At 33.6% G+C, this 14,747-nt stretch overlaps 1 protein-coding gene across 2 annotated transcripts in view; it reads left to right on the forward strand.

Moving 5' to 3' along the window:
* Positions 1-14,747, forward strand: part of CHIC1 (cysteine rich hydrophobic domain 1) — a 113,599-nt gene that overhangs the window by 19,828 nt on the left and 79,024 nt on the right. For both annotated transcript variants that reach the window (XM_016943662.3, XM_016943663.4), the window contains exon 3: positions 1,558-1,713. In XM_016943662.3, the coding sequence (XP_016799151.1) occupies positions 1,558-1,713 (156 nt within the window). The remainder of the gene's footprint in view (positions 1-1,557; positions 1,714-14,747) is intronic.

The following is a 14,747-nucleotide window of genomic DNA, read 5'->3' on the forward strand; positions in this document are numbered from 1 at the left end:
ATTCAAGTCTCTCGATCTGTTTTTCAGTGTTTTTAGTTTGTCTTAGTTTAATGTGCTTAGTGCACTCTTGTGCACTAAGTTTGTTAGTGTTTTCTAATTTCAATTATAAGGCAAGGCTGTGTGAATTTGTTTTCATATTTACTTAGAAATTTTGCCATTTAATTGGAATTCTTTGCACCCAGTGATTGTCTTTACATCATGTTGCTGACAGTCTAGATGGAGAATGAAATTAGTTTACTTGCTCTGTGTAAACACAGTTTTGAGCCTTATAATTTCACAACTATTGTTTAACATATTAGTAAGAAAATCAGATTCATGGGCTAAGCAATTAACCTTATTGAGTGACATGAACAATTCTAATAAAACTTCTAATAAAACTTATATACGTAATGTTTAGCTTACTTTAGTGCTGAATTATGTGATCATGTATTTTTATAACATTTGCTAATAGGTATATGTTTTGTAGTGTTGATTCTAAGACATCTCTATTAAGAGACAAAAATGTAATAAATTGATTCCTCGAGTACAATTTTTATTTGGAATAGTAGTAGTAAAGCTCTATATTTTTGATTCCTAACCTGCTAATGCGGTTTTTATTTTATAATACCTTACTTTTCCTAACCATTGCCTAATTTTTGCTTTTATAGCCAGATGCTAAAAGTTCTTTCATAAACTTTATAGTCTGACAGCTTTCTAAATGAAAGGGAATCATTTTTGTAATCTAGAAATGTGATTTCACTGAAAGCAAACTATTTTTAGTATACGTTTGAATTGTATAACATTCAAGCAGAATTTTTGGTATAAATCTAATTATTCCAGTCATGTGCATGCCTTTGAACTGACTTTGTCCTTGTTTACAGAGAAGCACAAGCAGCCACTTCCAAGAATGGAGGTAGTAACTAGAAATATTAAACTTGTGTATTTAAAGACCTTTCAACTTTGAAAGTTTACCGCAGTTATGAATCCATTTTATACTGAATATTAACAGGCTGTTCTGAATGCAATCACTAGGCATTGTCTTTTGTTAGTGTAACTAACAGTGGCTAATGTTAAAATTGTTATATTGCAAATTTGCCAGGGAATAAGGGTTTGAGAGTTGCCTTTTTTCAAAGTAATCCAGGAGTATTGCCAAGGTCTAATTTTAATTGCATTTTCTCTAGTAGTATTTGGGTTTTTTATTGTTGTGTTATGCTTCTAGTCTTACCCAGCTTTTACTCAGAATGACTAGAGACTATCAATTATACTGCCTTGATAATGAGAATATTTGGTAAGAAAAAGGCTTGAAAGTTATCCTTTTCCGTCAATTTTATTGCAGTCATTTTATTGGTGGTCATTTCAGAAGATTGTTTTTCAACATCAGGCTAAATTCTATGAACTTGAAATTATATTGTTGTGCTTTTCAACGTCATCCTAGAGTGCGTGAACATATTTATGGGGAATATATCTATTTAGATATTTGTGATTCCTTAAATTATTTGTAATAAATGTTTTTCTTAGATTTAGAGATAAACAGTGAAAAGCTGCCCACAAACTGTTAAAGATTGTACCCTCTTGTAGGTGGCCCCAGAAGAATTTAAAACCAGCATTGGCCGTGTGAATGCATGTTTGAAAAAGGCTCTCCCGGTCAATGTGAAATGGCTGCTGTGTGGTTGTCTCTGCTGCTGTTGCACACTGGGTTGCAGCCTATGGCCTGTTATTTGTCTCAACAAAAGAGTGAGTAACTGTTTTATTGTATAATAATAATAATAACTAACATTTATGGAAAAGTTACTATGTGCTATGAACTCTTTTCAAGTACTTTACACAATTTAGTTAATTCTTGTAACAATGCTATCTTTATTTTAGAGATAAGGAAACTTGGGGACAGGCACATTGTTATTTGTCCAACTTTTGTCAACACTTTACCATTTAATATGGGTTCCCATCATTTCACATAAAAGCAGTATAAGTTAAATATTAAGTAATTATAAATGTAAGTGGGCTACTTATTCTTTTTAAAATACCTGATGCTGTGACTTAAGGTATTTCCAAGTTATAGGTATGAAGGAGAGCTTCTGATCTGAAGAAAGGCAAAAGTGAGAGTAACCTACAAAGTTTGCAGGGCAAATCCTTAGTTTTAAACATGTTACAATAACATGCTAGCATAGCATTACTACTTATGTCATGGATTTAAGAGTACTGTCTTAATCTTGTCTTCTTTAAAATTTCACATTAGTTTTTGTAAATTTTTTCCTCTGGTGGGAAGATGCCTTTAAAATATTTTAATTGAAGCCAATGAGGAAAATTAATTCATTTTACCTAAAGTGTTTTTCCTAGTACTGTATGAATGATTTCATTTAAACTTTTAAATAATAAGTAGCCAATGAAATCAGATTCAAAATTATAGTGCCTCGTGGAAGAAGAATTAGTGGTGCAGTTATTTCATTAAAGCCAAAAATATTCCCAAGAAGTACTCATTATTTTTTTATCTCCATTCTTTTCCTGCCTGGTTTAATGTTTACTTCAAAAAGACAAATAATGAAATATTGCCAACTCTATGACTCTTTGAATGGAAAAGTTAAGCATTTTAGTCTGTTGGTAATCACAAGTAGGTCAGAGCTTCACTTTAAATATTGCTTAGTCTATTGTTTGTCAAAGCAGGTACAGTATTCTCAAATGGTTTTCTATAAATAAAAAAAAGCTGACAGCATAAATTCCTTTTCTTAATTGTCATATCTTACTTTTAAAAGTCACAATCAATAACTCCTACCCATCCCTATTATTTTAAAAGCCTCAGTATGAAATAATCATGTTTGAATTTCCCATCATGTAAATACAGCTAATCTCAGTTACTTAAGAACAGATTTTTTTGTTTGTTTGTTTCTGTATTATCCAGGACTATCCCTTTTTCTGATGACCTGTTTACACTTTGTCTATTTGTTAATACCTTCACCGGAAGGCCTGAAATAAGGAGAAACATTTTTTTTCAGTCATTTGATTTTACTATCAATACTTTGAATAGAATATTCAATGGAAACTAAGATAATACTGATGCTGTGATCTCTCCTATCCTCCATTACTTTGGATAATTAAAAGCTCATAGTGAAGTTGAGGCATCAGTATATTCTGGTTCGCAAATCTGTCAATTTAAAAAAATTATTTAATATAGATTTGCAAATTGTCATCCATGAGCCAAATCCAGCCCACTCTGTTTTTAAACATTTTAATCAGTTTGCCAACATTTAAACATTGTAATATTTAAAATAAAATTCATGATATACAGCCTCTTGTAAAATCTAAAGATCTGGCAATACCGGGCCCACATGGCTATATGTCAGCAGTTGGCTCTGAGTAGTGGCTGCTTCCTTTAAGTAGAACATACATTCTCTGGTTCATCTTAGAAACCACCCATAGTTTACATTATCTGCCTTGCTCTGTAAGCATTATAGTTCACGGCCTCTGATTTTGTATGTGCCATGTTGTCAACACTATACTAGACAGCAAAACATTAAGAACATGCTGGTAACCTTGTGCAAGTCACTGTTCTTTCTGTAGCCTCAAGTTTTCTCACCTATAAAATCAGGACACTACTAGTTACTTTTAACATGGTTTTATGATGAAATTTAAAGCAACTCAAAGATTTTTGTCTACATGAAGAAATATAAAATATAATTAAGACTTTTTATACATTCACTACTGATTTTCTAATATGTAAAATAAGTTGAATAGACTATAATAGTTTAATTGGAAGTATGATTCACATTCATATAGTTCAAATCCCTTATTTTACAGGTGTGGACATAAATCCAGAGGGTGAAGTGACTTTCTCAGAATCACATGGCAAATAACACAGCCACAAAAATAATCCTTGCTTTATTTTGTTTTTGTTTTTGTCTTTAATACTGCATCCTCTTGACTACATCATGTTTCTTACATCAAATTGACTAGTCCTGAGACCAGAAATGTTTGCGTAAGTTGTATAATAAACAGCCCACTGAATTTTAATTCTTTAGCAGTGGATAGAAAACTTTTTCTTAAAGAACCAAATAGTAAATATTTTAGCCTTTGTGAGCCAGAGGTCTCTGTTGCAACCGCTCAACTGTGGCATTGTCACATGTAAACAGCCATAAGCATATGTAAATGAGTGAGCATTACTGTGTTCTCATAAAACTTTATTTACAAAAACAGGCAGCAAGCCAGATCTGGCCTATGGGCTGTTGTTTGACACCTTGCTCTAGCCATCTGTAATTGGGTATCTAGCTTTATGGAAGTCATATCTCTGTTTGCTCACAAAATAAAATGGAAATAATAATGAAGATGCTATATTAGCCAATTATTGAAAATATTTCCAGCAAAAGAATTTTTATGTAGATAGTCTGCCTTATAATTTTTTGGCAGTATAATTCATGAGAATTTTCTCTAGCAAATTAGGTGATAAAGAAATACAGGTCAGAGTGCCTTGAGTTCCCCCTAATCTCTCTTGACTCTGGTGCGATTTCACAGCTACATGATACATTAAATGAGGCTTTTCATTTACTTGTTCTTCTATCTACCACTGAACCAACTGTGATATCATAGTCAATTTCAGCCCCAGTCATGCTATGACTCAAAATTTGAAATTACTTTTATGCTTTCCTTTTTTGCTTTGATACTCATTAAATTGAGAGAGATGGTCAGAGGAAAGGACTACTTTCTGACTCATGACATAAATATGATGTTTTAGGAGATAGAGGTTATAATTCACTGTCCTGTTTGATTCTGTGTTTTTGTAGCTAATTATAAAAAGAAGGAAAAGCATATGATAGAAACAAATGCCCCATCCATACATTATGCCATTTGGAAAAGAAAATCAGTCTTTGCAATGAGAGACAAATAGTTCTGCCAAGAATTAAGCAAATTATGTGTAATCTATGTATAGTTTAGGCCTTTCATAAAATACGTTTTGTGCTCTTGGACAAAGACAACATGCATAAAGTGAGTGCATAGAGTATTATAACTTGGTCATAGACTGCCTTTTCCTTACTGTCTTTGAACCTTTTAATTTATGTGTCAACCTTGAGTCATTTGAGCCATATATAAGAAAATGATGTTTATGGCATATTAATACTAAAAGCTGATAAGTTTGCTTCCTTTTTTGTTAGCTTTACTGGCTAATTGTATTGAATGTAGGATTGTATCTGCTCTGCAGAAGTACAGTGATTGGTATTAAGCTAACTTTGATACTTTTCTGGTCAGCTTGAGGGTCAGCCATCTGGTTTAAAAAATAATTTATTGGGAAATAATTTACAGAACATAAAGTTAACTCATATTAAGAGAACAATTCATTGAATATTAATGTACTTACAGAGTTGTGTAACTATCACCATAATCTAATTTTAGAACATTTCCATCATCCTAAGAGTAAACCTTGTGATCACTTTTTGTCACTCCCAATTTCCCTCCAATCCTCCCAGCCCTATACAACCACTGATCTACTTTCTCTCTTATGTTTGCATTTTTGAACATTTTATATGATATGTACTCTTTCATGGCTTTTAAAACTGAGCATAATGTTTTTTGTGGAAAAATACACATGACATAAAATTTGCATTTTTAACCACTTTAAAGTGGATAATTCAGTGGCATTAACTACATTGACAGTGTTATGCAACCATCCACTATCTAGTTTCAGAAATCTTTTATCACCTGCAAGGAAAATCTCATATCCATTAAGCAGTCATTTCTCATTTTCCTTCCCCTCAGGAAGTTAAAAAGTGTTTCCCTCTTTTCTGTATTTTACAAAAGTTTAAGAAGGATTGGTATTCTTCTTTTAAACATTTGGGAGAATTTCCTTTCTTTTGGGCATAACAGTGACACTATCTGATCTTGAGTTTTTTTTCTTGGTAGGTTTTTGATTACACATTCAATATTTACTTGTTATAGGTCTATTCAGATTTTCTATTTCTACTTGAGTCAATTCTAGGAGTTTGTTCATTTCGTCTAGGTTGTAGGCCTACAATTATTTTTAGTATTCACTTCTAATTTTTTTCTAAATTACTGTAAGAGTAATATGTAATGTCCCTATTTTCATTTCTGATTCTAGTCATCTCAGTCTTCTTTTTTTTCTTAATCCTTGTAGCTGAAAGTTTGTCAAATTTCTTTTCAAAGAAAAAACTTTTGGTCTTGTTCATTTTTTCTGTTGTTCTATTCTGTATTTCATTTCTCTCCACTCTATTTTTTCCTTTTTTCTGCTATGTTTGGGTTTAGTTTGCTCTTTTTAGTTCCATAAGGTCTAAATTTAGGTTATTGATTTGAGATCATTCTTCTTTCTTAATGTAGGCATTTACTGCCCTCAGTTTTCTTTGAAACATTGCTTACTCACATTCTGAGATACTGGGAGTTGTGATTTCATTGTATGAATTTTGAGGGAATATAATTCAGCCCATAACACATAAGGAAGGACTTCCACTATTTTGCTATTTGTTTTCCATGTCGTATGTTTTTTGTTCCTCAATTCCTTCATTACTTATTTATTTTATGTTTAATTGAGTTTTTTAGTGTACTGTATACCTTATTTCCTTTTCTGTATCTTTTTAAGTTATTTTCTTAGTTGTTACAATTAACATCTTAAACTTATAACACACTAGTTTGAATTAATATCACCTTAGCTTTAATAGTATGTAAATTCTACTGCTATATATATCTATACCTCCCCTTTTATGTTGTTGTTATCACAAATTATATGTTATATATTGTGTGTCCATTAACAGATTTATGATTATCATTTTGTCTTTTAATCATACGGGAAAAAGAGTTCCAACCCAAAAATACAATATTGGCTTTTAAATATATTTGTGCAGTTACCTTTACCAGTGTTCTTTATCACATGCCTCAAGTTATTGTCTAGTGTCCTTTCATTTCAGCCTAAGGATCTCTTTTTAGAATTTATTAAAAAGCTGTCCTAATAGTGATGAACTCCCTCAGCCCTTGGTTGTCTGGGAATTTCTTCATTTCTTTTTTTGAAGGATAATTTTGCTCAGTATAGAATTTTTGGTTGACAGTTTGCTTGTTTGTTTTGTAATTTCTGCACTTTAAATACTATATGCCATCCCACTGCCTCTGACCTTCATGGTTTCTGATGTAAAATTAACCGTTAATCTTATGGAGAGTCTCTTGTACTTAACAAGTCACTTCTTTCTTACTGCTTTCAAGATTTCCCTCTTTGTTTTTTACTTTCAACAGTTTAATTATACTTTATCTTGGTATGGTTCACTTTGAGTTTATCCTACTTGGAATTTATTTGGCTTCTTGGAATGTTTTTTTTCTGTGTGCAGTTTCAAATTAATATCTGGTGTCGCTTGATGCCAGCCTTAAGAACTTCTTTTAGTGTTTCACATAAGCTGGGTCTGCAGGCCACAGATACTCTCAGTTTTTATTTAGGAATGTCTTTATTTTGTCTTCACTTTTTAATATGCAATTTTTAATTAATAGATTTTTAAAAACAATTTTAGGTTTACAGAAAAAAAATGAGCAAAAAGCACAGATTCCATAAACCCCCTCATCCAATACCAATTACCCCTACTATTGAGATCTTACGTTAGTGTGGTACAATTGTTACAATTGATGAGCCAATATTGATATCTTATAATTAACTAAAGTCCATGGTTTACATTAGGCTTCACTCTTTGTGTTCTACATCCTATGGATTTTGGCAAGTGTATAATGATATGTAGCCATCATCATAGTATCATACAGAATAGCAGTTTCACTGCCCTAAAACTCCATTATGCTACACCTATTTCATCCCACCCGCATATCCTGAGCAATCACCTAACTTTTTATTGTCTCCATAGGTTTGCCTTTTCCAGAATGTCATATAAGTTGAAATTATATAGAATATATTCATATTGGCTTCTTTCACTTACCAATATGCATTTAAGGTTCCTCCATGTCTTTTTCTGGCTTGATAGCTCATTTCTTTTTATCACTGAATAATATTCCAGTTTTGAGATTTGCCAGTTTATCTGTTCACCTATTAAAGGGTTTCTTGGTTACTTCCAAGGTTTCACAATCATAAATAAGACTGTTATAAACATTCAAGTACAGGTTTTTGAGTGGACAGTTTTGAACTCATTTGATGATTGCTGGATCATGTGGTAAGAGTATGTTTAGTTTTGTAAGAAACTGCCAAACTGTCTTGCAAAGTCGCTGTGCCATTTTGTATTCCCACCAGCAATGAATAAGACTTCCTGTTGTTCTACATCTTCATCAACGTTTGGTGTTGTCAGTATTGTGGATTTTGGCCATTCTAAAATGTAGGTAGTGATATCTCACTATTGTTTTAATTTCTAATTCTGCATAGTCATACGATATTGAGCAGCTTTTTACAAGCTTATTTTCCTTCTATGTATCTTCTTTGAAGAGGTTTCTGATCAGGCCTATGACCCCCCTTTTTTTAATGACATGGGTACAGGATGGTTCCTGAAGGAAAAGAGGGCTTAGTGGCCTCCAAATTCCCTCACTCACCAATTTCTGGAGGAGACTCTAGAGGGGTGAGGACTGAGGAGCCTATGCACACTTTTTCATTGGGTTGTTTATGTTATTATTGTTGAGTTGTTAAAGAGTTATTTGTATACTTTGGATACCAGTTTTCTACAAAGTATGTGTTTTGCAAATATTTTCTCTCAGCCTGTGGTTTGTCTTTTTACTCTCTTAATAGTATATTTTGTAGAGTGGAACATTTTAATTTTAATGAATTTCACCTTATTAATGTTTTCTTTTATGCATCTTGCTTTCTGGTGTTGTATGTAAGAATTCATTGCCAAACCCAAGGTCACCTAGATTTTGTTTTATGTTATATTCTAGGAATTTTAAGAGTTTGGCATTTGTGAAAGGTGTAAGGTATGTGAATACATTCAGTTTTCCTTGCATGTTGATGTCCATTTGTACCAGCACCATCTGTTGAAAAGACAACAATTTCCTTGAATTGCCTTTTTGTCAGAGGTCTATTTCTGCCTTCTCTATTCTGTTCCATTGAATAGCTAATCAGTTCTTTCACCAATTCCACACTATCTTGATTACTGTAGCTTTATAGTAAGTCATGAGGTCAAGTAGTATCAGTCCTCTTTGTTCTCCTTAAATACTGTGTTGACTATTATGGATCTTTTACTTTTCCATATAAACTTTAGAATCATTTTTTCAATAATCACAAAACATTGTGATTTTGCATTCTGAAACTTTACTGAAGTTTTTTTTTTTAATCAGTTCAAGGAGCCTTTTGGCAGAGTCTTTTGGGTTTTTCTAGGTATAGAATAATACCAACAGCAAAAAGAGGTAGTTTCACTTTTTTACCTATTTATGTGCCTTTTATTTTTTTGTCTTGACTGATTGCTCTGTCTAGGACTTCCAGTACTGTGTTGAATAGGAGTGGTGGGAGTGAGTATCCTTTTCTTGTTCCAGTTCTCAAAAAGGCTGGGGAAATGGTTCCAGCTTTTGCCTGTTCTATATGATGTTAGCTATGGGTTTGCCATAGATGGCTCTTAACTATTTTGAGATATATTTCTTTGATGGCTAGTTTGTTAAGGGTTTTTATGAAATGAAATTGGGTTTTATCAAAGGCTTTTTCTGTGTCTGTTGACATGATTATATGGTCTTTGTTTTTTGTCCTGTTTATGTGGTGAATCACATTTATTGATTCGCATATGTTGAACCAACCTTGTATCCTAGGATTAAAGCCTACTTGATTGTGGAGAATTAATTTTTTGATGTGCTGCTGGATTCAGATTGCTAGTATTTGTTGGGGATTTTTGTGTCTATGTTCATCAGGGATATTGGCCTGAAGTTTTTTTTCATTGTGTCTTTGCCATATTTTGGTATCAGGATGATGCTGGCTTCATAGGATGAATTAAGGAGGAGTCTCTCCTCCTCTATTTTTTGGAATAATTTTAGTATGATTGGTATTAGCTCTTCTTCGTACTTCTGGTCGAATTCAGCTGTGAATCCATCTGGTTTAGGGTTTTTCTTCATTGGTAGGTTTTTAATTGCTGTTTCAATTTTGGAACGTATTATTGTTCTGTTCAGGGTTTCCATTTTTTTTTCCTGATTCAATCTTGAGAGCCTGTGTGTTTGCAGAAATTTATTCATTTCCTCTAGATTTTCTAATTAGTATGCATAGAGGTGTTCATAATAGTGTCTGAGGATCTTTTATATTCCTGTGAGATTGGTTGCAATGTCTCCTTTGTCATTTCTCATTGTGCTTATTTGGATCATCTCTCATTTTTCTTTGTTAATTTAGCTATCAATCTACAGATCTTGTTTATTCCTTCAAAAAATCAACTTTTGGTTTCATTGACCCTTTGTATGGATTTTGGGGTCTCAGTTCCTTTCAGTGCTCCTCTGATTTTTGTTTTCTTCTGCTAGCTTTGTTAGTTTGTTTTTGTTTTTCTAGTTCCTCTAGGTGCAATGTTAGATTGATAATTTGAGATCCTTCTAAGTTTTGACTGTAGGCATTTGGCACTGTAAACTTTCCTCTTCATGCTGCTTTTGCTGCATCCTAGAGATTTTGTGTTTTGTGGATGATTGTCTTGTATAGTATCACGGAGAGGTTCTCTGAATTTCTTGAATTTGCATGTCGACCTCTACCAAGATTAGGGAAATGTTCATGGACTGTATCCTCAAATATGTTTTCCATGTTGCTTACTCTGTCTCCTTCTGTCTCAGGAGTCCTAATGTGTCATAGGTTTGGTCTATCTACATAATTCCCTATTTCTCAGAGACTTTGTTCCTTTTTTATAATTCTGTTTTCTTTATTTTTGCCTGACTGGCTTGATTGAAAAGGCCAGTCTTCAATCTCTGAAACTCTTTCTTGAGTTTGATCTAATCTTTTTAATGCTTCTAATTTTATGTTGAAATTCCTGTAGTGAATTTTTCAATTCCAGAAGTTCAGTTTGGTGCTTTTTTAATATGGTCATTTCATCTTTCAATTTTTGGATCATTTTACTGGCTTCCTTGGATTGGACTTCAACTTTCTCTTGAATCTCTTCGAATTTCTTTGCCATCCAATTCTGAATTCTATGTCATTTCAGACATTTCAAACTGTTTAGGATCCATTTCTGGGGACATAGTGCAATCATTGTTAGATAAGTAAACACACTGACTTTTTGAATTGCTGGAGTTATTGCATTGATTTTTTTTTCTGCTCTGGGGGTTCTTGTGTTTCTCATTTTGAAATTGCTATTATTTGGATGGGACTTTTTTATTTTATAGGGTTTTTTTTTCCCTCTTGAAGGTTTGACTGGTGAATGTTGTGTACAGGTGCTTTCCTTTTGTTTTGTTTTGTTTTGTTTTGTTTTGTTTTGTTTTGTTGAGGCAGAGTCTCGCTCAGTCACCCAGGCTGGAATACAAAGGCATGATCTCAGCTCACTGCAATGTCTGCCTCCTGGGTTCAAGCAATTCTTCTGCCTCAGCCTCTCCAGTAGCTGGGATTACAGGCACCAGCTATCATGCCCGGCTAATTTTTGTATTTGTGTAGAGATGGGGTTTCACGATGTTGCCCAGGTTGGTCTTGAACTCCTCACCTCAGGTGATCCGCCTGCTTTCTTTTTGAGTGCTTTCAGAGGGTCATGGTTCTGTATGGGTTCCTTAGTTTTCTGCATTGGATTTCATAGGCATTGCATGCTGAAGAAATTTATTTTTGTTTCCTGCTATAATTCAGGTTGCAATCCAGTAGATAGAGTTTAAATGTAAGGGCCAGCAGATAGGATTTTACTCAGTAGTGTGCCTCTTTTGTATTTCAATGCATATGCATTTCAAGTACACGACTTGGAGCCCTCAGTTACATTTATACTGTTGTGGAACCATTACCAATACCTATTTCCAATTTTTTTTCATTACCCCAAATAGGAACTCTGTAGCCATTAAGTAATAACTTCTCAATTCTTCCTTTCTTCATACTCTGCTAACTTCTAATCTACTTTCTGTCTCTACAAATTTGCCTATTCTAGATACCTCATGTAAGTGAAATAATGCCATATTTTTTCTTTTAGATTCAGCTTATTTCACATACCATAAAGTCTTCGGAGTTAATCCATATCATATTTCAGAATTTCATTCCCTTTTATGGCTTAATAGCATTCTATTTTGTGTAAATATCATAGTTTTGTCTATCCACTTATTTATTGATGGACACTTGAGTTGTTTCCACCTTTTGGCTATTGGGAATAATGCTGTAGTAAACATTACTATACAAGTGCCTGTTTGAGTCTTTGATTTCAATTCTTTTGGGTATATATCTAGGAGTACAATTGCTGGTCATATGGCAATTGTTTAGCTTTTTGAGGAACCACCAAAATCTTCCCTTTTTTTATTATATTTAAGTTCTGGGATACATGTGCAGAACATGTAGGTGTGTTACATAGCTATACACGTGCCATGGTGGTTTGCTGCACCTATGAACCCATCATCTACATTAGGTATTTGTCCTAATGCTCTCCTTCCCCTTTACCCCCACCCTCCGACAGGCCCCGGTGTGTGCTGTACCCCTCCCTGTGCCCATATGTTCTCATTGTTCAACTCCCACTTATAAGTGAGAACATGCAGTGTTTGGTTTTCTGTTCCTGTGTTAGTTTGCTGGGAATGATGGTTTCCAGCTTCATCCATGTCTCTGCAAAGGACTGAACTCATTCTTTTTTTATGGCTGCATAGTATTCCATGGTGTATATGTACCACATTTTCTTTATCCAGTCTAATATTGATGGACATTTGGGTTGGTTTTAAGTCTTTGCTATAGTGACTAGTGCTGCAATAAACATACGTGTGCATGTGTCTTTGTAGTAGAATGATTTATAATTCTTTTGGTATATACCCAGTAATGGCATTTCTGGGTCAAATGGTATTTCTAGTTCTAGATCCTTGAGGAATCACCACATTGTCTTCCACAATGGTTGAACTAATTTACACTCCCAACATCTGTGTAAAAGTGTTCCTATTTCTGGACATCCTCTCCAGCATCTTTTGTTTCCTGACTTTTTAATGATCACCATTCTAACTGGAGTGACATGGTATCTCATTGTGGTTTTGATTTGCATTTCTCTAATGAACAATAATTACGAGCTTTTTTTCATATGTTTCTTGGCTTCAAGAATGTCTTCTTTTGAGAAATGTCTGTTCATATTCTTTGCCCACTTTTTGATGGGGTTGCTTTTTTCTTGCAAATTTGTTTAAGTTCCTTGTAGATTCTGGATATTAGCTCTTTGTCCGATTGATACATTGCAAAAATTTTCTCCCATTCTGTAGGTTCCCTGTTCACTCTGATGATAGTTAAACTTCTAAAGCTGATAAGCAACTTCAGCAAAGTCTCAGGATACAAAATCAATGTGCAAAAATCACAAGCATTCCTATACACCAATAATAGACAAACAGAGAGCCAAATCATGAGTGAACTCCCATTCACAATTGCTACACAGGGAATAAAATACCTAGGAATACAACTTACAAGGGATCTGAAGGACCTCTTTAGTGAGAGCTACAAACCACTCCTCAAGGAAATGGGAGAGGACATAAACAAATGGAAAAACATTCCATGATCATAGATGAGAAGAATCAATATTGTGAAAATAGCCATACTGCCCAAAGTAATTTATAGATTCAATGATATCCCCATCAAGCTATGATTGACTTTCTTCACAGAATTAGAAAAAACTACTTTAAATTTCATATAGAACTCAAAAAGAGCCCATGTAGCCAAGACAATACTAAGGAAAAAGAACAAAGCTGGAGGCATCACACTATCTGACTTCAAACTATACCACAAGGCTTCAGTAACCAAAGCAGTTTGGTACTGGTACCAAAACAGATATATAGGCCAATGGAACAGAACAGAGGCCTCAGAAATAACACCACACACCTACAATCACCTGATCTTTGACAAACTTGCCAAAAACAAGCAATAGGGAAAGGATACCCTATTTAATAAATGGTGTTGAGAAAACTGGCTAGCCATATGCAGAAAACTGAAACTGGACCCCTTCCTTACACCTTATACAAAAATTAACAACAGATGTATTAAAAGATTTAAATGTAAGATCCAAAACCATAAAACCCTAGAAGAAAACCTAGGCTATACCATTCAGGACATAGGCATGGACAAAGACTTCATGACCAAAATACCAAAAGCAAGTGCAACAAAAGCCAAAATTGAAAAATGGGATGTAATTAAACTAAAGAGCTTCTGTACACCACAATCTTTTCCATGCGAGCTATATCATTTTACATTCCTACCAGCAATGCAGAAGAGTTCAGATTTATGCAGATCCTCATCAATGTGTGTTATTTTCCATTTCATTTATAACAGCCACCCTAGTGAGCATAAAATGGTGTCTCATTGTGATTTCGACATACATTTCCCTCATGATTAGTGATATTTAGTGTCTTTTCATTTGCTTGTTGAACATTTGTATGTCTTTTTTGAAGAGATGTCTGTTTACATCCTTTGTCCATTTTCTCTCTAGGTTGTTTATTTGTTCTTTAGTTGTGGGTGTTTTTATATAATCTTGTTAATCTCTTATCAAATATATAATTTACAAATAATTTCTACTGTTCTGTGGTTTGTCTTTTCACTCTCTTAATAGTGCCATGTGATGCACAAAATTGTTGATTTTTATGAAGTCCCATTAAACTAGTTTTCTTTTCTTGCCTGGGCTTAGGCATTATATCTTTAAAAATATATATTTATATATATATAACATAATTATATATATACATATATATACACACATATATATACACACACA

Source organism: Pan troglodytes, chromosome X (assembly GCF_028858775.2).
Source record: "Pan troglodytes isolate AG18354 chromosome X, NHGRI_mPanTro3-v2.0_pri, whole genome shotgun sequence".
Lineage (NCBI taxonomy): Eukaryota > Metazoa > Chordata > Mammalia > Primates > Hominidae > Pan > Pan troglodytes.